Source organism: Pyrus communis, chromosome 6, assembly GCF_963583255.1.
Source record: "Pyrus communis chromosome 6, drPyrComm1.1, whole genome shotgun sequence".
In the NCBI taxonomy this organism is placed as follows: Eukaryota; Viridiplantae; Streptophyta; class Magnoliopsida; order Rosales; family Rosaceae; genus Pyrus; species Pyrus communis.
This window is the reverse complement of record NC_084808.1, coordinates 17705030-17729814: the sequence shown is the minus strand read 5'-3', so window position 1 is coordinate 17729814 and position 24785 is coordinate 17705030. Positions and strand designations below refer to the sequence as shown.

General features: G+C 37.2%; 2 protein-coding genes across 3 annotated transcripts; both read right to left on the bottom strand.

The window, feature by feature from the left end:
• Positions 1-954: 954 nt before the first annotated feature.
• On the bottom strand, positions 955-15864 carry LOC137735988 (primary amine oxidase 1). Its single transcript, XM_068475338.1, has 4 exons — positions 14737-15864; positions 14528-14641; positions 1651-2195; positions 955-1373 (listed from the first exon to the last, which is right to left on the bottom strand). Exons 1-4 carry the CDS (start codon positions 15862-15864, stop codon positions 1220-1222), a joined length of 1941 nt encoding a protein of 646 aa, XP_068331439.1. The 3' UTR covers positions 955-1219.
• A 473-nt stretch (positions 15865-16337) lies between these two features.
• On the bottom strand, positions 16338-21286 carry LOC137735986 (uncharacterized). 2 transcript variants are annotated; one of them, XM_068475336.1, is made up of 10 exons: positions 21074-21286; positions 20467-20878; positions 20169-20369; positions 20009-20069; positions 19611-19658; positions 19428-19490; positions 19016-19158; positions 18392-18580; positions 18199-18302; positions 16338-17007 (listed from the first exon to the last, which is right to left on the bottom strand). In XM_068475336.1, exons 3-8 carry the CDS (start codon positions 20253-20255, stop codon positions 18578-18580), a joined length of 405 nt encoding a protein of 134 aa, XP_068331437.1. In that variant the 5' UTR covers positions 20256-20369; positions 20467-20878; positions 21074-21286; the 3' UTR covers positions 16338-17007; positions 18199-18302; positions 18392-18577. The 2 variants fall into 2 exon arrangements, with proteins under 2 accessions (XP_068331437.1, XP_068331438.1); XM_068475337.1 differs by having other exon boundaries at positions 19061-19158.
• Between the last annotated feature and the right edge of the window lie 3499 nt (positions 21287-24785).

Genomic DNA, 24785 nt, shown 5'->3' with positions numbered 1-24785 from the left:
TCTATTATTGAAATCCAATAAACAGATAAACTAATAATAACCCACAATCAAAAAATGAAACTTTTAATCAGAGATATTAAGTTTTGATAGCTTACTGCTTAGAAACACTATATTAAGTTATCAAAATGGTGTTAAATGTTGTAACATAACATTTGATAGCATTTTCATTAAACATGCTATAAAAACATGCTATCAAAGGTAGTTTTTGGTGTAGTGGTCTCGCTTAGCAAATACTGTGGCCTCACTTGTCAACAACTGTTTTTGTATGTATGGAAAATCCGCGGCGCTTCACTAAGTACAATGCGTGGGTTACATCATACAACAAGTCTGAAAAATGGGCAGGAGGAATACACGTTGATCAAAGTAGAGGAGATGACACATTCGATGTGTGGACCAATAGGTGATAAATTGTGATTAAATTTGGTTAATGCAAACAAAAAGAGTTTACAGAATGCTTGTGATTCTTGTTCTTTTTTGTTGACTGGTGTGAATGGTGATTATTTTGTGTGCGCAGGAATAGGAAAATTGAGAACAACGACAGTGTTTTCATCCCATTACAGTTTGTTTTAATTTATTTCAAATTTTCCATTACAAATTGAATACCTAGTCTCATTCCAATCCATGTCACCATGAACAAACAAGTGTTATTACTTGGGAAATCAATATCTTGGTGGGGTTCGTAGTCTATGTGGTTAAGAGAATTTACATTACTCCCAAACATAGCTAGTAGCGGACTGAGATGTTGGTTGTTACAAAACTTTAAAAGAATCGCTACACTAAGAACCTTCTTCTTGCCCACCCAATATTGCTAGTATCTTTTTTTTTTTAAATTATTATTGTTAAGGAGAGAAGAGAGTTCAAAACTATTATTGCTAGTATATAATAACATATTTATAGGAGAAAGTATTGCAATGCATAAGAATATGAGACGAATGATAAATTAAACTTTCATTGATTGTATTATGTTTCAGTTTTACAAACTTAAAAAGAGTCAAACTAATCTCTGCAGATGTGATTTGCTGAAGTCCTTCCCAGCCACCAGTCAGTCCAGATTTATGAACACAAACTTATAACTATGCAGAGAAGTGAAGCAACCCAACGTATGTATACAACACCTTGTCCCTTTCACAACAAACCTTGATTAATTAAACTTTTGAAGAATGGTGTTATAGAGTATTTCCGTCATAACTAAGAACTTCCCTTCAAAAGGGCAGCTTTGTTAGAGCAATGGGTTGGATTCGAAGAAATTTGCAGGGCGTAGCTCGAATCCGCCATTAAGGGTGGCCATAGCTGGGAAATCTTCTTGGTATGGAATGTGATGAAATCCCACTGTGTACCACAATACTATATCTTTGTTTTCAATAGCTCTATTCCTGCACATGAAAATGTTTCCTCTTAAATCAAGTTTGACGCAAAATCAACACTACACAACACGGATGTTCATACATGAGGTTTGCTACGACAGAGATTGAGCAATATTCGGCAATTGATGCATGTGAGTCTCACAAGACATCAAAAGTAAATTAAAATTCGTTTGCACGCGGTGAGCCACTGATCTTACTATTAACTTTACAAATATTGATGACCTCTTTACTAGTAATCTAAAAGAGCAAAAGATAAAGGGAAAAGAAGGTGAAAGCAGAAAGGTACCTCTGGCTCCAAACAGCTAAGCCATCATCTCCATGGCTCCTATCAGCATAGAACCCTCCAGCCCACTTCTCTGACTTATTATAGGCAGTCACCCAAACTTGATACTTAGTATAAGAAGCCCTAATCTGTGGGTAATCATCATCAGCCAGAAGAGAAGTTACTGGCTGTCCTGTAATCAGCCGGTAACCAACCTGATTTCCAAGCCTAGTCTTACTATTAGGGTTCACAATCAACAACTCGGCAGGCTCCAAGCCGAGCCGAATTCTCGCCTCGGCTTCAGTCCTGACGGTTTCCCAAAAGACCTTCCAGTAACTCTTTCTTGGTGATGTTGGGTTAACGGTACTTGCTCTTGCCGTTTGGAACTTGGCCTTGACAAAGGAGTTGGCGTTACCATCGACGTCTAGGTCTAGCATATATGTGAGGAAGTGGTCGTGGTTAACGGCGACGGTGTTTTCTGATACCAAGGTTCCGTAAACGTTTTTCGTTATTTGGTCGTTGCTTGTGTATGAAGTTGCCTTTACCTCCAAGACACCTGTTAAACCCACCTGGCAACAAAGTGGATAATTCAAAGTTGATTCTCTAAAACAGTTTTATTTTTTCTTTAAGTCTCTAAAACAAGTTTAGAGCAGCTTAGGTTTAACATCTCATACTAAGATCACCGGGGTTAAGCCTGAGAGTGGATAAAACCGTAAAATGATGAGTAAGAGAAAGCCAGGTTCACGATTGAAAACATTTTAAGACAAAAACAAAATCATAAACTAATTAGCAAGGTGCTACTTTTTCTATCAACATAGAGAATTAGAGATTCAAACATGCAGATTTCTTTCGGCTTTCCAAAGAGAAGCACCTTCACTTATATTTTTACTTTACAAAAATGCTATCTACCTCTATTTATATTTCCATCCCCCTCGTTGGATTCGTCCAAGCACTTTGGCTATATCCAAATGACCATCTTCAGAGAAGGCAGCATGCCATCTTAGAAATTCTGGTCTAACTAGAAAGCATCAAACTCAGTGTCGAAGCTTTCTTCATAAATAAAATACAATAAATAAATAAAACAACTCCATTCTCTCTCACAACCAAGCATCCATGATAAAACCAATTCAATTGCTTTTGGTTTTTCCTCACTAACTGGAGTCTTAGAAATTCAAATTAGATTTGTACATGCTACAACCCATTTGAGCTTTTCTTCAAGATGGTAAAGGACATTCAGAGAGAGAGAGAGAGAGAGAGAGAGAGAGAGAGAGAGAGAGAGAGAGAGAGAGAGAGAGAGAGAGAGAGAGAGAGAGAGAGAGAGAGAGAGAAATGGGGGTGGGGAAGGGAAAAGGTTGCTAATGTTGACATATGTTCTAATACATATTATGATTGTGTAAATCCTAAGTAGAAATAGATTAGGAATCCTTTGGGATCTAGAAGATCTTTCATAATAGACTTTTTATTACTTGAAGAGCAAGTTTCTATCCTCTTTATTACTATAAATAAAGGCACAAAGACAAGTGGATTAACACACAATTCCTCAAGCCTATTCTTCACTCTTTTTCTCTCTATGCCACACCCCTCAATTAAATATAAGCCACAATACGTTATCAGCACGCTCCTCCGCTGCGCTAAGGAATCTAACGTGGTTATTCTTCAATCAGGGGAGTATTACATTTAAATTAATCTTAATTGATTAAATTTTGGTTTTCTTGAATTCATATACTTTTATTGATTCAATTTATTTTTCTTATGTTGAACGTGATACAAGCTTTGGAGATAGAAAGCCGAAATTGAAGAAATAATTTTTTGCTTCAAACCAATTCATCAATATCATCACGCAATCAGTCTTCCAAAACAACGGTTTTTACCTCGATATTTTTGCAACCCTGATAGCATGAACATTCACCATAATGCATGTCCCAACTTTACGTTTTTCGAATTTTAGATTCTACATAAATTATGTATGCATTATATCCATAATTGTGGAATTATGTGAATTGATATTGCATGAAATTATATATAGATTAGTATTAAATTATATATGCATATAATTGAATCTGAAAAAGAAAAAAAAAACAAAATTAGGGTTTTAAACCCAAACGAGCTGTAGCTTCAAGCTGCCTAACCTTGAGTAGCCAAGCCGCAGCCTACCAGGCCAACAGCCTGAGCCGCTGCAGCCGAGCCAACCTACGAGCCAAGCCACGGAGCCATGATGGCTTATGCACCCAGAACCCACCTCGACTTTCCATGGCGCCGCCACCACCAAAACTAACTCAAGCATGGCCTGCAGTCATGCCCAGACATCATGGCTGCCTCCTTGACGATCTAAAGTCATCCCCATCTTGGTGTTTGGCCAAGATTCAGATGAATCTAGCCGGATTTTGAAAAAAAAATGATTTTCAAATCTGAAGGTTCCCTAGGTTTGTAGACGTCGAGTTCTTCATCACTCTAATGATGGCCTAGTTTCTCTGATGAACCCCAACTCGATCGAAAAGCCATCTCTGTCCTTGAACACAACCATCAGCAGCGGTGATGCTAGGTTTTCTTCCCCAACAACTATACCCAGCTTGGGCTGGGGTGTTCTTGAATTGACCCAAATCCCTCATGAGCTTTACTTGTTACAACTCGCAGCAAAACAAATTTTTGTATTTGTTTTTGGGCTTGCCTGCAACAGCCCGTTGTCTTTCCCTGCTTGGCCCATATAACACAAGCTTGTAAGGCCATGATGTCTCTGTGACAACCCGTTCCGAATTTTTACGGAAGAAAAAGGGTTTTTACCTAAACTGTTACTTCAGGACTTTTATTTTGAAATGGAGACTTGTTGACTCTTAAATTGGGAGCCACTAGAGCCCATATGTCCCTTCCTTATTCCCCCTTGCACCCGTGACCCTATTATTCTTCTTTTTTGACAAAAGAAAACTCTCTCTCTCTCTCTCTCTCTCTCTCTCTCATTTTTCTCCCTCACTCTCGGCCCTCTCATTTCTATCTCAAAAACCAAACCTCCTAGAGGGATTTCACTCAAACAACAACACATAAAAACAACCTAGACTACACCACAACCTTCCCTCATTGTCCCTACGAGTTCTTAAACCAAGAAAATAGAAGAAATATCATTCGAAAACTCACCCTCGAGCTGCACTGTTCAAGGAACTTCTCCGGTGATTTCTCGCCATTTCTGACAAAGGTAAGCCTCGAAATTGGTCCCTATCATTGTAGGTCATGTCTAGGTTCACGGTTAGTAAGTTTTTGGGTGGTTTTGGTGGTGTAAGAACTCAGAAAAGCTCAAGGAAAGTCAATGTGCAAAACCAGAAATTTCCAAGTCGTGGAAATTTCTAGGCCATGGTCATTTGGCCATCTTTCAGCCCACTTGGTATGAATCTCTTGTCCACATTCCTATCTACATTTTGTCTTTTGAATCACTCAATTTTGTTGAGTATTGACAATGTTATGGACGTTTAAAGTTTACCCAGAAATTCCGGCAAGTTAACAATTTTCTTGCAGACAATCACCTTTCAAGGCGTTTTCTAGCCAAAAAAGGCGAGTTAGCCATCGTACAAGGTACCATTCTCTTCGTCTCATTGAGTACTACAACTTTTGTTTTTGAATCACTTGATTTGGTTGAGTAACAAATAAGTTATCGGTGTTTGAAGTGGTGCCCAGAAATCGGCCAATTCATTTGCCTGAAAACGGGTCAACCCGACCCAAGTCATTTGAACCTAGCCCAAAACCCACGGGCCTTCAGCCCAAGCCGTGACCTTTGTGACCTAAACCCATGGACCTTGTAACTCAGCCCTAACCCGGGCCCAATCTTAAACCTGTTAACCTTTTAACCCAAAACCCAACCCACCTAAACCTAACCCTAACCCAAGTCCAAACCCTAAGCCCTAAACCCGATGACCCAACTCGTTGACTTCGGTCAATTATGACTGTTGACTATTAATTGTTGACCGTCAACATTGACTTTTTCAGGTTTTGTCTGGGACCCCTCCTAGGCTAATTTCGACATCCTGGATCCGTTTTTGATGTCCGTTTTCCCAAATTCAATCGTTTTGATAGAGTTTTGTTAATTGTACCCTTTATGTACTTAGGTGCAATTATTAGCGGCGATTCCATCATTCCTATTTTGTACGGCTCTTCGACAACGGAGTATCTGTCAGTGGACCCCTTCTAAAATGCATGTTTTAATAGTAGAAAGGCATACATAAAGATCATGATTTAATGGTTACATTTTATGAGACGTTTTATGAGTAAATTAGATTTACACTTATGATATATCATGCTTTACCGTGAATATTTTAGAATACCATATTTTATTGAACTTATGTTCGTTGTAGTATATATGATGGATGAATATACACTATTTATGAACATGTTTTCTTTACACTTCTTTATAGTATATATGATGGATGACTATATGATATGAAGATGATTTTGAGATATATGTACTTATGTTTGGAAAGAGTATATTCAAGGTTTTGTGTGCGTCTAGTGGTCATTGTTCTGCCTACGGGCAATGATACTTATACTGATCTTCGGGTTGGGTGATGTAGGAGCCTATTGGTGATGATACTTGTATTGACCTACGGGTTGGGTGTTATAGGAGTGTACGGGCGATTGATACTTGTGAAGGAAGTGTTCTGAAGGAAAAGTTCTATAAGCCTTCGGGCGATACTGATACCACTAGTTAGCACACTATATGCGACATATGTTTTATGAAAGTTTTTATGGCATGCTAGGGTTTCGGAAAACCTATCACCTATTATGTTATTAGTTTTCATAAAACTTTGGGGGGTTAGTATGTTGATAACTGTTTTAGTATTATAGATATATCAGCTTGGTCCACTCATGTTTGTTTTGCAGCCCCTCAAGACTTAGAATCGAGGCGTATAATCCCGACTTCAAGGCACTTCCGCATTAGCATCTTCGAGTGCTTTCAGTGTAGGACCCACTCCTTTGCTCATTCAATTTTATATTATTTCTTTTTAGTGTTCTAGTTAGATTGTATACTCTGAACACGTTCTTCATTTGCATATTTATTACAATTAAATTTATAAGTCTTATTCATATTCATAGTTCTCATGCATCCTAATATGGTTTCGTCACCTTCGGGTGTTGGCTAGCACATGCCTACCCTGGTATTTGAGGAATATCAGGGTCGAGTGTGTCAGTCTCAGTGCACAACAAATCACATGATCACATCCCCGTATGGCTGTGGTGTTCCTATACATCGCGACACACCAGATCACAGCCACACGCTGGTGCATCCGTGCCTGCGAAACACACGATCGCTGCCCCATTTTGGCTGCTGGACCTTACCCAGTTTTAGGTCTGCTTCTTGACTCTTGGCCTATGGCCATTCTAGCCCTCTTTGTTTTTTTTTTTTGGCTTGGATCCCATTCCTTTTCACGGTTTTTAAAAGCCTATTAGGATTTTGGTCCCTTGTGCCACTGATTATATTGCCGTTTTTTTTTTAGGCCTTATGGGTTTTAATTTTTTTGCCCAACTTTTAATTTTGGTCCAAACAATTAAATTATAATTCTAGACTTAAAGATCTATTTGCATACTTTTGTATATATTGCATTTGTTTGCAGGTCTTATGAACTTGAAGTTCATATTTCCAAACCCGAAGTTTTGGAAAAATGCCATAGAAATCTGAAGTTTCTTAACGCTCAACACTCATGTTGAGACCCGAAGTTCTCCATGCTTAAATTCATTTAAATCAAACCATGTCTTAGAACCTACATGTTCTAACTTTGCTGTTTATGGAAATTTTATTTCCTAAAACACCAACCACATTCTTGTTTCCGCTATTCAACGTATTGTCAAACCTTAACAAGTTCGATTTCACTGATTAGGAAATTCCGAACAAGAAACTACTTTATGTGGATATAAGATGTGACACCCAACTTGACTACGACTAGTTGTGAAATTATTGTAGCCAGTTATGGTGTGGAAGTGCTGAATAAGCCTTCGTCATGATCTTGATTTGAGGACTTATGCCTGAAGCATATCAAATGGAAGTACCTCATTGCCGAGGACCCCATGGTTATTTGACTTGCTATGGATCGTTTCAAATCATGCAAAGATGAATTCTTGCCCAAAGCAAAACATGATTGAAACTTTTACATCCACGAATATGTACAATTCTAAAGTTTATAGCTGACCAAATTTTGACTAGAAGAAAATCTTTCTTATCCTTCTATATCTAAATAGCTCATAAAGTAGCAGTATAGAAAGCATAAGTTTACCAAAATTTCGAATCTGATTACTACCACACATGTGAGAGAAAGGTACCCCAACAATTCGGCTGAGAGGCATTTAACGATATAGACCCAGTTTCGATTGGAGTCTACCAAATAGTGGTGCCCTGTTTCGACAGGAATGCATCAACCGGTTCGGCAAAGGATACCCAACAGACCCCTACAATTTCGGCTGAAGCTTACCGAACCCAAGTCTGGGTCTGTCTCTCTCACATACAATCTAATTTCGAGTTTGTTTTACAACCTATGGTAGAATTTGAGCCTGCCAAGAGGTGGTATCATGCCCAAAGCATGATCCTTGGCACCTAAGACCTAAAAACTTCAAGAATACGAGATAGTATTCCCGAACCTCAACCCTGCAGAATCTAACTTATTTTTGACGAACTAAATCATTGGTTATGCACTTTTCTGTGCATTTACCAATATTGTTGAGGAGTACCATTCCCATAGTCAATCTATGAAACTAATTTTGCTCCACCTAACACATTTGGCGAGCGAAATTTGACATGGAAGGCCGTACTGGCTGAACCCCCTTGTATATTTTGTTTACTTTGTGAATAATTTATTTTGTTCTTGGATTTAAGATTGGTGTTTAGATGTCACTATTATTCTTGATTAAGAGTTAATTGACGAAAATTTCCACATGTGACCAATACAATTAACTCATGCTTAAATATGTTTTGTGGGGAAGTTAGCAGTCTGGTTCTATGCTAACTTCATACCTAATCATCCCCTGACAACCTTTTAGGCTTATCCAACCTAATTGTGATGCATGACACTACCCTATATTGTCCAGTGGTGCTACTTTTACCATAAAGGGAAGCCTTATACTCACTTGTTCCTAAAGAACGCCTTTTAAGCTTTAAGGATATTCGAGAACATTATGACCATATTGAAACCAATGTAGAAAATGGAGTAAAATTCCTTGGTTTATTACCATATTGCACTTCCTACAAATATAGCCAGAAGCATATTCTAGAGAAGATGGAACGCTTAACGAATAGATTACACCCATTCAGGCCCATTATTTGGCCGGCTATAAGCCCGATATTCCAAAGGAATTTTCGCTATGGATGTACATTTAAGATATCTAGGATGATCAGTGATGTGCCGTTTTGGGCATCCTCTTACCAGAATTAAAAACATCATACCTGGAAGCGTATCATGCCTTAACACCCTCCATCTTTTCTACAAAGGATTCAAGGGGACATTTGTGGACTAATTGAACCACCCTACAGACCATTTAGATACCTTACGGTATTGGTTGATGTTTCTACACGTTGGTCACACGTGTGGCTGTTGTCCACAAGCTACATTCTCCACATTGGTGGCTCAGATTAACAAGCTCAAGGCTTACCACCCTGATTATTTGATCAAATCTATTCAATTAGATAAGTTAGAGAATTTACATCGAAAACTTTCAATGGATATTGCATGTTGGTTGGGTTTTGAAGTTGAACATTCAGCACCCCATGTTCATACCCAAAACAACCTAGCAGAAGCATTCATTAAACGTCTTCAAATGATTGAGCAATTGATTGGTCATACATACCAAGTTCTCGATCTCTGCTTAGAGCCATGTAATATTGCGAGCAACCATGTTGGTCCGCCTGAGGCTCGTCACGACCCAACCATATAAAGCGTGTGTTAGTTGGTTACCAGATACAAACTTGACATATCATATTTGCATGTCTTTGGTTGTGTGGTTTATGTGCTATTTATGTCGCCCTTACATACAAAAGAAAAAAATAGGTCCTCAAAGAAGGATAAAAATCTATATCGGTTATGATTCTCCTTCTAATATTTCTTACTTGGAACCTTTGACAGACGATCTCTACACCCCTTATTTTGCGAATTGTAATTTTTATGAGACAGTCTTCCCACTGGTAGCTTGAGATAAGAACGTCAACATTCCTAAAGAACGATGCGAAGTATCGTGGATGCTTTTACTATATCTCATCTCGATCCCAATCTAGATCGTCATAGTATAACTAGATGCTTCCTCTGATCTAGCAAAAGTGACAAGATCACATATACCAACGACAAATGTGCCTAGAAAGATGGGTACCAAATGTACGATGAACCTTCGTTCCGAAAGCAGGAACGCCACTACTATGGCTGAACCTCATACATTGGTGGCTAGCCAATCAATCTGTCATGCGCCAGAAGCGCGGCAGATCACTTGGTTCGAAGGATTCGTCTCCCCAAAAAGTGGAGGAACGTGGCACGAACGAATCCGCCCCTCGATCGTTGTCTCAATCTTTTTCATCTCATAAGATTAAATCCGGATTACTCCCGAGACCTGAAACTCTTGGTCCGGTATACTAGTTTGGATGAGATATGGAATTGGAATGAGATTATCATAGATGATGTTTCATTTATATGGTAACTACCAACATAAATAAAAAGAAATGACAGCGAACTGCGTTCTGTTGATTAGTTTCAACATAGAACTGATTGGTCAACTAGAAGAATCAATTGATGACAAATAAGATGAATGAAATAGTGCGATATAACGCCTTGTGGCACAAGGTTTCTCTCATACGCTATGTGATTGATTACAGCATTACAAAAGTGGCTATAGTACCTCTGGGATCTTGATACGAAACCTACATGGAGTTTCCAAAAGACTTACATGTACTGATTCAAATAGTTCTAGACCACAAAAACACCCTCTCGGTTTTCAAGTGCAGAACTATCCGAGCAGATGTGGTATACTCGTCTAAGTAAATATTTGATCAGTTAGGGATATATACCTATGTGTATACAAGATCCAAAATTTCTAGAGTTAAGAAAACTGACTCGCACCTAAAGTCAGACTTTTAAGATGAATGAGCTTGGGAAAACTCGACATTACCTCGACCTAAAGTTTCGAGCTAGTTTTAATGGTATTCTAGTCCACCACTCAAACTAGACCCATAAGATGTTGTGTCCGAGTATATCCTGATCGTCTGTACGTTAGATACAAATGTGACCTTTACGGAGGATATGGAGCATAAGGTTCCATATTGGAATGTGAGGCAACCATATCTAAGGACAATTAGAGTTCGTTGTATTTAGCTCAATGCACTAAAATTGGACATCTTATGTACTAATAATCTTTTGGTATAAAGCAGCACTGCGCCTACACGCCATCACCAAATTGGAGTTAAAGACATTTTTCCATTAATACAAATTTGGGCTTATCTATCCTTATGCATCTCAGAATAGATCATTCCCCCTTGATCTTCGAAATGATGCCTACCTCGTGGGATTTGCTAAATCAGACTATTTATCTTACCGCACAAGGTACGTTCCCGAATGGTCATGTCTTCACCATTAAGGAACACTGTAATATCTTGGAGGTCCGTGATATAGATCTTTAGTTGCGAAACCTTTGAATCGTTCCAAGATTCACTATATCTGATCACGTGAAAGATATGGTCGAGAACTCTTGTGGAGCATATTCGAACTCTCAACGATTTTCATCCATTGTTGAGTTCCAATAACAATCCATGAAGACAACGCTATATGTATCGACCATATCATGATACATCCAACAAGTCAACACCAAGCATATTTTGCCTACATTAGCATAAGCATCAGAAAATTGAAGTCAAGCAGTCCGATCCCAAACAACCTTGCTGACCTCTACACGACGTCACTATCGAAGTCTACTTTCCAAAAACTTGTCCAAGGAATTGGTATGCGTAACTTTCTCACTTGCGATGCTTGTAGTTTCATTTGGAAGTTTTGTCAAACTCAAGGAGAGCATCCAAAAGTATACTCACTTAACCTTAATGTACTCTTTTTCCCTATGATTATGAGCATTTTTCTTGCTGGGTTTTTGCTACCTGACTAGGTTTTGACGAGGCACCCATCCTGGGTTGGTCATAGCCTTGTGTACGTTCTACTTGTGTCCCGAATATGCATAGTTTTGACTTAATGCAACTTTTCACTTTTCTCCTTTGACTATGGGCTTTTGTCCCACCTTGGGATTTGCCATAGCAAGGTTTTGTGGGTTTTACCACTCATGCATTCTTCTGTTTGTTTTGAGACTCGTATTCGCTACTTGTGCCAATTAGACAAGACAACTTCATTAACTGCTTCTACATTTGCCTGAAGATCTGATGCACCATCTACTTGAGTATTTGCACACTCAAGGGGAAATGTTGTGACCTTTTATATATACTAAAACCCAAACTCGGGTGGTACTATTCTAAGGCAGTGTGCAGACCAAAATGCCCCTCAATTCGTTTGTTAAGCCACTTTTTTGCCATATTTTCTATGGTAAAATGACTTCCTTGCCCTCCGAGGCCACGCATTTATCCTTTCCGGTTTCGACCTTTTGGTTCTACGTGTCTTTCATCTTCCTTTGCTTTGGCTTTTGATTGTTCGAGATGTCTTTCATCACTACGTGTCTTTCATCGTTGTTTTGCTTTGGCTTTTGATTGTTCGAGATGTCTTTCATCACTACGTGTCTTTCATCGTTGTTTTGCCCTTTTGTGCTTGTCTATATTTTCCCCTTTCTTTCCGTTCCTTTCTCTTTTTATCTCCCCATTCTCAGCTTTTGCTTCTTCTGGAACCTAGGGTTTTTTCCTTTCCACGTGGTCGTTGTTCTTGCTGCCCATCGTTCTCAGCCGCTGTCGGGTTTTTCTCTCCAATTAAGTACGGCAATTTTCTTGCTTTACATCGCTCTTACCCATGGTCGTTTTATTACTAGAAAATTTTCCATCCTCTACTTTTCCTTCTATTTATGGACTCTGTGATTTTCGTTGTGGTTGTCGATCTGGGTTAAATTTGAATCGTTTTTTTGCCTATAAGATCTAAAGTTCTTTGGTGAGTTATTTGGTTTTCTTTCCACATGGGATTTTAATATTATTTTTTTTCCGTGGTTTATTTGTGGTTCTCTGATGTGTTTTGATTTTTGATTTTAGGAAAAGTTAAGGATACGATCAAACATTTACTGGTGAGTTTTCTATTTTTCTAATTGTGTGTGATTTAATTTTTTTTTTTTTTTTTTTCTAAGTTTTGGGTGTACTTTTCTGATCTGCTTTGATTTTTAGTTTGGTGGGTGAGAAAATGTGATTCCATGTTTTGATTGAGTTAAATAATTAAAAAAATAGAAGACAAGTGGAGAATTATCGTCGAAAGGAGTGGGTGCAAAAAGGGAAGAAAAAAAAGCATGAATCTGGAGGATGGAACAAATGGGTTTTCTGTTCAAATCCCTCACCCAAATTAAATATATAAATTAATTTCTTAATTTCCTTTTATTGGTTTGGAAATCAAGCATTTTGTTTTGTGCATTTTCAGTGTTATTTCTTCCCGAGTTGGAAAGTAGAAGCTTCAACTTTTAGCTCAGACCTTAAAGCGTCAAAATTTTCACTTTATCAATCCAGTTATTCCGGGGAAGCATAACCTTTATCAACATCCTGTTTATAGAAGAATAAAAGTCATTCTCATGGTCCTTCTCTGGTAAGTGGATTATTGAGAGCCAATTGTTGGAGCTTAGTGCTCAATCAGGTGAATTCCAAGTGCAAGGTCCTCTAATTTCATCTTTTGTGGTTTCAGCAAGGATAATGAATCTTCTTAAAGTATCTTTTTTTTTTTTCAGCATAATTCAGCTTCTTAGTTCATTTCTCAGGAATAGGTTATCCTCATGTTCCAGTTACATCAGGACTACAGGTGTTTAATTTGGTTCCATATGTCTTTCTTCAGTTCTAAGTCCTTCGCATGAATGTGTGCTGAAATGTAATGTACAAAATTGGTATGTGCTACTTCTCAGTTTTCTATTTATATGTTTTTGGAATTTTCGGGTGATGGAAATCAATGCGATTTCATGTTAAAACAGTATCATAATTTTCGTTATGGTAAGAACTCAGAACTTAGAACCTTTTTTTCTTTATCTTTCCCCTTTTGAAGTTAAGGAATTGAATTACTTTTCTATACATTTTTTCTGATCATTCACTAATAATTTGTTAATTGTTTTAATATATATGAGGTTGGATTTCTACTTTCTAAGATACATTATCATCTTCAGAGATTGTTTGATTTCATATTGTCAAATAGTTTATGAATTTCCATATTGAGTGCATGAATATGTTCTTGCGGTAATTTAATTAAATGTGATATAACTTTAGGTGTATATACCTTTGAAATACAATTTTTCACACAATTTCTAATCCCGCAGCAATGCACGGGCAAAATCTTTCTAGTATGTTCTAATACATATTGTGATGTTGTAAATCCTAAGTAGAGATAGATTAGGAATCCTTTGGGATCTAGAAGATCTTTCCTAATAGACTTTGTATTACTTGGAAAGCAAGTTTCTCTCATCCTTGGGGAATTAACACACAATTCCTATGGCCTATTCTCCACTCTCTTTCTTTCTATGCCACACTCCTCAGTTAAATATAGGCCACAACAGCTAAGCTTTTTCAATTTTTTTAGTCGTTTTCTATTTTTTAGATAAGAATATTATATGAATTTATAAATAGGAGTCTAAAAGATTTTTTTTTAAAGAAAGGATAAATCGTTAATATGTGTTTTAAAATATGGGTGAAGAAATAAGAGCACTATCTATTTAAGGTTTTGAGGCTTCAATTTGTTAAGAGCATTTATCATTATACAAAAGAAAGAGAGAAACAAAAGAATCTTACCCCAACTTTGATGGTGCCACTTTGCTGGAATTCCCAGTCAAGAACGTAATCATAGTTGCCAACAGTAGCCACCATTCTAACCACCAAACTCTTGTCCTGCTGCCCACTTGTTATCTACAAAATCAGCCAATTTAAATTACATGAACACCTTTTATTTTTCCTGGTACACAAGCAGGTTAATATTCAAGCTCAAAACCCTAAACCCTTACCAATTTGCCTGGAACGTTAATTTCAGTATGTCTCATTGCAACATCACCCGAGTACCTCTCAAAGATGCAAATGGCCCTTTCTACCTTTTGTGGCTGACCATCAGCCCCAGCCATAAACCCGTCAACATATTCAGCATTTTCCGGGCAATCAATCAGAGGCTGCAAACTATCAGCTGATCTCCCGAACCCAAATTCACCAATGTCCATAAATGTCCTGAAATACCATTCACTTGTAGGATCCATATATGGCACGAACGTCTCGGACACGTGCCCTTTGTACAGCACACTCCTGTACTTCTTCTTCCTGGAGTCAAATACAGAAGCCGTAGAGATCACACTTCCTGCCCTAGCATTGAACCCAACATGAAAAACCCAATTTTCCCATTTGACCTCGTGGCCTGAGACGGTGAAGCCACTTTTCGTTTTGTCGCAAGGGGCAGAATTGGAATTTTCTTTTGGGGTTTGGAAGTCAGTGCCTTGAGCTTTGGGCAAAGGAGCTCTGAACCTATCAGTGTACACTGTAATTTTCATCAAATCAAGGTCAACTAGCATTGTTATTTCCTCAATAGGCCTTGCAAAAACATTGACTGATCCTCCTCTATAGAAGCACTGGATTTTCACGGCTCTCTTGGTAATTTCTTCCCCATACCATCCAATTGAAAAGGGTAGGCATGAAACTTCAGATAAATTCAATCCCCTTGCTGAAATTGAGTTTATGAATTTGGAGTGACTGAGAGGAAGCTTACTAGCTAGGAAAAGCTCGGTAAAGGTGAGAGGAGGGTTTCCATGACCTGTGTGGACATGATCGGATATGACAGAGCCGGTGGCCAAGTCCACAATGAGCTCGTGGGTCTGACCACCGGCTCGAGCCACCACCTTGGCCTGGCGGGGAGGGGTGGACCTTTTTTGATTGCTTGAAGATAACCATTTAAGGACTTCAGCTTTCTCTGGCTCTTCAGTGTCAACAAAATGAAAGGTGAGGTTAGGAAGATTTCCAATGTGAGACTTCTGAATTGTGAGCCTAGCTGTATTGATCTCAGTTGGGGTTAGAGGGTCTAGGGGGTGGGATGAGGTAGCTGTGAAGCAGCATTGTAGGATCAAAACTAAGGGTATAAATAGGGCAGTCATGAATTTGCTTTGCAAATTCCTAATAAAGGAATCAATTTGTGTAGATTTGGTTCTGGATATCCAACTGTTTGGGATTACACAATACAAAAGGAGCAATTATATAGAGGGTTATCCTGACTTTAATGAGACAACTCACACTTTTCTTGCATTTCACTAGTCCTTTGCCTTGCACTCAGAGCAAGCATATTTAATTCTGACTGCTTTTCTTTGCTTTGCTTTGCTTTTGATTCTTTGATAATTAAGTGAAGGGGACCATGAGCCATCATTTTACACATCTGTCTTTGCAATTGCGACCGTATTTTCTTAAATGTCACATGCTACAAGTTGAAGAATACGTGTGCAAAGGCCCACAAAGATTTAACAATAATAGTGATATTGTATTGAATAACTTAAATCATGTGGAAGGGAAAATTGAATACACGACTTTGGTACAAGGATAAACGTTCTTAATGAGCACTTGAATGAGAAACTCCTTACAATAAAATTTCAACTTTCTTTTAATAAAAACGCTTTTACAAACAGTGGTTTTTACAAAATGAAAACAATTAACAAAATTAAAGGGAATGTGCAGTGTTTCTTACATAACAATCCCAAACAAGAATACAGAATGAGCTATATACAGGGGTGTCTTCAACGGCTGAATTAAAAATTTCTTAGCCTTCCATTCTCAGTTTCTCCCAACCTTTTATGGGGTATCTTTCTTGCATTAAGAGCAAGGAGAATGAATTGATGAAAACCTTCTCGGTATGGAACATGATGAAAGCCCATTGTGTACCATAACACAATGTCCTTATTTTCAATGTCCCTAATCAGATAACTTTGAGTCACTCACTCTAGTTGTTTGCGATGTGTGTCTATATATTGTAAGCCCTAGATGATGAATAAAATAACGAAGTAATAGACATATTTCATTTTGGTATCAGAGCCTGAGAGCGGCTTCGTACTGTCACATGATAGGTGGGTTCCCTTTGCCCCGCACAATGATTGTGGTTCACTTGCCCCCGCATGTTTGCTGAGTTCTCTTCGCTCCATGTGGTTGTTGATGTGTGAATCTTCTACGTGTAATTCACTAATTGGGTCCCACGTGAGAGAGCGTGTTGAAATATCCCACCATAAGATTTTTACTTAAACAAAGCTCATTGCCTAGATTTCACATCAGCAAATTCATTAATTATGCTTGACTTTACACATTTAAAAGTTTTTGGATGCCTAAACTACCCCTATTTTAATGCTTGATGTACACAATTAATTCCATGCTGATTGTAAGGGAGAATTAATGATTTTGCACAAAAAAAAAAAAATATTGGTATAAATTCATTGCCTAATATGTAATAACAATAAAACATGCCTAATATATGTAATAATACATGCTTAATAAGGTCAATAAAAAAATATTATACTAATTAATTTACCTATATGTAAATTTATGATTAGCAAATAACTTATATTTTGTAGGTAAATTAATATTGAATCAAATAACATTCCTTCATTTGTAGGCAATTTACTAGCAAGTGTACCCGCGCGTTGCTGTGGTGTTTGAAAACATAATTGAATATGCAGAAGTCTCAAAAAATATATGCACCAAAGAGTGGTGTTTATATACATATATTACATCCATGTCCATGTGTTAAGGAAGTGCTATTTACATTCATATATTACATGACAAAAATTGGAAATATGGGTGTGCCATTCTTAAGGATTGTTTTTCAAAATCTATGGCTCTACCCCAGAGATTGTTTTATGTGTACAATTTTACCAAGTTAAAACAATCCAGTTTTGTTTCACTAAAGACACCCAAATTCGTAACTTTGTTAATGATGTCTCTTTCGTTTTCTACAACGTATAAGTAAAAATTAAGAGAAGGAAATTAAAAACAGAATTGGATCACTTATGAATTGAATCACACTAAGTTGCACATGAATTGTATTGAATGAAAATCTAAAGATGAATGAGAATTTTTCATAATCTAACTATACAAAATTTCAATATGCCAGATTTCATTTGTAGGCACCAAATCAAATTGACAAAATTAAGTTGGGTTTTTCATATTCTCTATTGGTTTTCAGTATGCCAGATTTCTAAATTTTACTTCAGGCAGGATTAATATGCACATCTCTACCAGTATATAGTTCCGCTAAATTGATTTTTACTCAAATGTTTCACAGTATTAATGTAACTAGGGGAAAACATAACAAACATCCTTAGTCACAAACAGAGCATAACTGAATGTCATGTATGTCACAACGCAGAATTCGTCCAACTGAATTGTGTTTCTAGTTGATTATATATCAAAACTAAATAAAACTATCAAGCATATGAAGATAAAATACACACCTGGGATATCAGTCTCACAAAATCGCAGCATAAGGAAGCAGATGGAAGTACTCAACGACTGTTGTAACTGCCCAGCTGTTGAAACTCTTTTGTACCGAAGGACCCTGCAGCAAAGTCCAATTGTTAAACAGGCAGGAGAACTTAGAAAAAAGTATAATAAAGATAGAAAACTAAGAAAAATTCCATGATATACCAGAGCATAAGGAAGATTCAACCACCAAGGATCAATATCATTCTTTGATCGATTGCCACTAACTTTGTTAGCCACTGATTCCTTTTCAGCTTCTTGGAATAATACTTAATTTCTGGTGCAAGGAAGGGAAAGAATAATCTATACGAATGCCGACTTATTTCCAACTCCAACACCAACCATTCTGCATCACTGTTGAAAAAAAAAAACGTATTATAGGTTGATCAAATACTGCTATGTAGTAGTGTAATTTCATATTAAGAGCTTTTTGTCTCCTGTAATTTGTTAAGCTTTTGTTTAGATTCAGTTGGCAAAAGCTTTATTGTATCGCACACAGAATTTTGAAGAAAGCATCAGAAAGATGAGCAAAATTGAAGTCATTGTTACTCATATCGGATAAGTCTATTACATGCTGCATTTTCTTTTTATGCATGCCTGATCATTTTATATTTGTGAATCTCACGTCATAGTGAAGCTTAATGAACAGCTCAAAGAAACAAAATTGTAACAAAGTTTAAAAAGAAAATGCAGCATGCAAACACCAACAAAAAGTAACGCGTTTAATAGACTTATCCAATATGAGTACATAAATTCTTAGAATGATATCAATATGAAGACGTCTCATACGTGAAAAATTGCAGAATGTTCTGAATCAGCAGGAAGAATTTTTACATTATGCTTGGGGGCAAGAGGAAGAACGATAGGGCCTCCAGCAATCAGGGTCTCTTTATTGGCTAATGCTATGTCTGTCCCTGCTTCTATTGCAACCACTGTAGGCAAAGAAAAAAAGGTAACATGAGAAATTTCAGTCTCTTGATTTATGTTCATTTTTAAGTCAAATACTGTTTTTCTTTTCTGAAAATATTTTTTTTCAATTTCATTATAAATCATCAGTCGTTATGATTTGTCAGTCAACTTTGCTATCCCATCTACCTTCCCTTGTCTTTCAGTTCTTATATTATGTATTTCAAAAGTTATATGTATCGCTTCTATTCAATAGAAAAATTGACATTTATAACTTCACTGACAAAGCAATTACCGTCAGTCCAGCACAACCTACAATTCCTGTAACTACTGTGACCGCATCTGGGTGGCGGGAAACCTGAGAAGAGAAAAATGAGCAATTCCTTGAAGATTAACAAAACAAAATTCATCAACCAAAGGCGATTGGATGATAGGCTACCTCAAAGCTTGAACACAAACCAAGACATAAGATACTCACCAAACTTTTTAAATGGCTCAATTGTTTGCTTAACTTGACAACTTTTTCCTGCAATTCATAAATAAGATCATTAGATGTAGTAAATAAAAATTATAAAAGAAAAATTCTCACCTCAGGTATGCAACAGAGGTTAAATTTCTAATATAAAAAATAAAACTCTTGCATCTAGTGAACCTAGTTAGTCCTCAACGCGAAACAAACAGATTTTAAGCAGTTAAATGCACATCCAGCTAGCCAGCTACAAAGAAACCAATTCGAGGTTTAAACCTAGCTTATGACTACATTGAAATGACAAAGAAAATCCATATTAACAAACTAATAGAAACTTGTTTCCCCACTACTAATATAGAAAATCTTACTAATGGCCAGGCCGAAACGAATATGAAAAAAAAAATCACCTGAGCAGAGCCTAATCCAAATACATATTTCTCCATTGAACTCAAACCTTTCAACAGAAACCTAATAAAGGCAAACCACAGTCTTGTTAATTTCCTTATCGTAATTGGGACCAAGCATAATATTCCTTGCAGACGGCGTGCTTCTCAGCTTCGGAAGAACCACATTGTTCGGCGTTGTGCTCTCAATTGGTTGCTTCTTCTCTGTGCTTGATTTGATTGTTGCCTTCATGGCCTTAGCTTGGTTCATTGGAGGGGTTGATAGATTGGGGTTCTGATTTTCACCATCTTCCTTGAATGTTGAATTATTGGTCGGGTAAATCGAAGATTGATTTAGTCCCCCCTTCTCTTTAACGTCACATCTCTGAGTCAGCAAACAAATAAAAAGAAGGTTAAACAGTGCCGAATTTGAATTAAAATTGTACAGTGAAAGAAGAGGATTCATGGGTTTTTCTTGTTACCTCTGTATTTTATCACGGTTTGGTCAGTGTGATTTCTTCACGTTTATCATCCAATCTGAGACCAGTAGGTTCCTTCTTGGGAGATTGAGGCCCCTCCTTGCTTGTTTTAACATTTCGACTCTCCGATTCATCGTTCACTGGGCTTGACTTCGACACCGTGTTGCTCTCCGGCCTAATTGACTCCTGCTGAGCCTCCAGCGATGCCGGAACAGTTTGAGAGTGGGGCAAATCATACGAAGACCCGCCATTTTCAGCTGGAGATCCTGGGTTTTTTTTTCCAAATTCGGACGGGAAGTCTCAACTTTAGCAGGCCGATCAGCCACCACTTTGGCCGTAGAAGAAATGGGACTGTTTTGAACCACCGGGTTCTCGTCGTCATACTTCACGGGTCGCGGTCTTTTCCTCTTGGGTGCTGCAGATTCGAACCAAAGACACCAAATTTCCATCATTCACGATAAAAACACAAAAGAACCCAGCTCTGTTTGCTCACAGAAAAACCAAGCGATTCAATGCCTTTTTCTCAGTCTCTCAGCAACCAAACGGAGCATTTGGGGTACCAAAAAAGAAATGAACAAAACCGAGAGCTCCGTGAGCTTATAATACCCACCGACGGCGGACATGGAAGTGACAGAGGAGCTAGGAAATGAGTCGTTTTCATCAAGAAAGTGAAAGAGAGAAGGCAGCGGCGAGGGAGTTCTAGAGAGAGAAACTGGTTTGAAGGAGAAGAGATGAAATTTTGGAGAGAGATTGAATTTTAGAGAGAGAACTCGAGAAACCTGAACAGGAAGGAAACGGAAAGGTTTACCGGAGGGGTGTGCATACATCCTATTTTCCTTCTCACATATCTCTTGATAATTTCTATTCGTTGATCTTCTTCAATTCATCCGATCCGACAGCCAAAAATTAGAAAGGTGTGTGAAAAGTAAAATAGGGTGTATGGATATCACATTCCTTAGTGAAATCTTCGAGAGAGAGGTCGAGAAATCTGAGAGAGAACACGCGTCCACCATCAGCAACTCGTGTCCATCACTGACAAAACAAGAGTAAAAACGGAATCAAAATGTATAATAAACAGTGATCACAGAAACAAAGAAGGGGCAAAAACAGAAGAATACTGACAAATGAACAGTGTTTCAAGCGTTTTTCTCTTTTAGTATATACTAAAAAGTTTGCCCGCGCGTTGTTGCGGGATTGTCAAATATATTGCAAGTATTGTATATAAATGTTACATAAGGGAACAAATATGTTGCAAGAATTGTGTGTAGAATTTATAAAACATGTACCAAGTATTTGCATAAAATATATGGTTGTTACTTGTTCAAATTATAACAGCTTGTACAAACATGAGTTCGAAATTCACCTGCCTTAACTTCTCCACACTTTACACATAGAGACCCTTATCTTTTTTGGTGGTTTAAAAGCTTGCAAATCACGGGAGGTTGTCTATTCTGTTACAAAGATGCAGAACCAAAATATATATTTTATCAATTTTCGAGAGCATAAATGGACATATTAAATTGTATGTAAAGAATGTATAGCAAAATATCAAATAGCAAAAGAAATCTCACATAACTCTACCACAACAATAAGAAATCTCAAATAGAAAAAATCTACCAACTACCATACGGATGATTTTTAAAATGAATAAAAGACTATCCTATTATGGAGAGCTTATACCTTTCACTTGTTTACTGTTCTTATGAGTTGCAAAACACAACCAACAAAAGAAAATCAAACAAACATCAAAAGAAAGGTCATGCCTAATAAGAAGGTTTCATTTATAATTATTTCCATTTCCACATAAATACTAATAAATTAAGCTCCCAATGATCTGCATAAACATTAGCAGGGCCCTCTTTTCCGTAGACGGAAATGACTGAAACAGATTCGACCTATGTCTTAATTACATCAGTTATGTGTTAAACCACCTAAATCGACTCAAATCACAAAAGAAAGGCAGTCATCAGCGTTCAAGCAAGTGAAGCAAAAAAGAAAAGGTAGGACATATGAACATTGAGATTTTGTACCATCACCTGGACAGTCTTGCCAACATAAGGGCAGAAGACAGAAATGAATGAACTCAATTCCAATACGCTAAACGTTTAAGGTATATACATCATGAAAGTCTTATGAATAACCAAATTATTTGAAGTTCAAGATATTAGATTAGCTACATACAGATTTGGAGACAAAACAAACATATCCAGGCCTATATAGCTTGCAATGAATAATGTTATCAATTGTTCCAACAGTGTCACCAATCTTAAAAGCTCTAGCTTGAATTCCTCCAACAGTAGCTAGGCCAATGACAACCTGCAAAAGATACGATAATTAAAGTTAGTATCGCCAGTTCATTTTCCCAAGTTAGTGAAATTAAGATGACTTTGCATCAATCGTGTAACCTTGTTGTTTGCTAGTGCATATGCGATCAATTGCTTAGTGTCTGACTCAGGTACACCTTCAACAATGATTGCCACAACTTTAATGGTTGGTTGCTTGAGTGCAGCCATGGAAGAAGCAGTAGCACTTCAGATATGTCAACATACATTCATTGTTAGGTACAACCATAGAAGTTTTGCACTCCAAAACACTACTCATAGAATAATCACTGACCTTCTGTATGAAGCAAAGTTGATTAAGACATCAGCAGTAGGATGTGCGACGCATGATGCTTTAATGCTGCAATAGTTATCAACCCAAAGGTCAGACAATCTCGAAACAACAGATCAAGAATGGTAATCTGACTAATAACATGATTTGAATATATTGGATATGGAAAATTAAGATTAACCAAGCATACATGCATATACATAACTATACAAAAGGTGGCTTGCATCCACGAAAGACGAAATCTAGGAAGAGGATGAGGGAATGGCAACTTACTTTGAGTGCGTATGGCGATTTCCTCTTGACCGAAAAATAGCTTTTGGAATCCCTTAGAACCGGGGTTAATGATTCCAGCAAATGATGGTGTCTCCCTCCCTATTACAAACCTCAGTTATTACATTTACATCTTTTTCAAAAACTAAAAACTATAAGTAAGATCCAGTTTGAAGTCAAAATTAGGAAATGAAACACACCGCAAAGGAAGTCAAAATCAAGTTAGAAGCATCTGATATATCTTGCCAGTGGTAATGTTGTTATCCCTATTAAGAGTCACATCTAGGAAGCATTCATAGTTGCCCAGGTCCAAATCAATCTACAATTACAATTAAAGTTTAAACAAACTCAGCAGCATAAAGTTTAAAGATAAGACTAACACTCAACATGATACCAAGATAGAATCCAAAAATAAATTAAAGATATGATTAAAATTATTTTTTCTAATCGAACATATTTTCTAGTTTTCTTATCCAATTATACAATTGCAGTTCCTAAAACAAAAAATAATTTGCAGAAAGAAAATTAGAAAATTCAAACTTGATAACAGTGTACCTTAAGAAACCCCATGACCGAGTAACAGCAACAACAACATTGAGACATAATTTGGTAAATATATATGGTGGACAAATTTAACAACTCTAGTACTGTTAACAAAGCTTTAACCAATACAACATAAATCAAATCAATATATACCTGCATATCCTGAGTCCGAATTATACCCTCGTGCCCCGCAATGTCTTGGTGGGTGACTCTTGCTTAAAATCCAAACAAAACACAATCTGTAATTTCAGTTTCCAACACATTTAACTTTTACAACACACAAAAAATCAAAATTCTCATCATTAGAAAACCAAAAGGAAAACTTGAAATTATATAACTGAAGCACAAATGGTTTGCAAACGCATATACAAAATTTCCAAAAAACAAAGACAAACATTTCCTAAAATGAAACGAAAAGCAAATCATAGAGCCAAACCGAGAATCCAAGCACAGAAATAAAACCCCCAAAGTTATGATAACAAAATTTAAATGCAAGATACATCTGCAAACAGAAGACTACCCCAAAAAAATTTAAATATTGTTTGACAAAAAGCCCAAAAGAAAAAGTAGATTTTATATACACACATTGAACACAAAGGGCTTGCAAAGTTGCACATGAAAGCCCCAAAATTAGGACATGAGCGTTTCCTGAAACCAAATAAGTGCACATATCAAACCCCCAAAATGAAAAAGAAAATAAAATTAAAGACAAAATCCATTAAATCAGATACACTGGAAAAAACGCAAAACTCATTGGAACAACACTGTCGTGGAAGAGAAAAAAAAGTTAGGTTCGAAAATAAGCAGAAGGTGAGAATGGAGAGAAAGAAGCAAATGGAAAGAAAAAGCTAAGAAGAGGTTGGAAACGGAACAATAGAAAAGCAGAAATGGATATG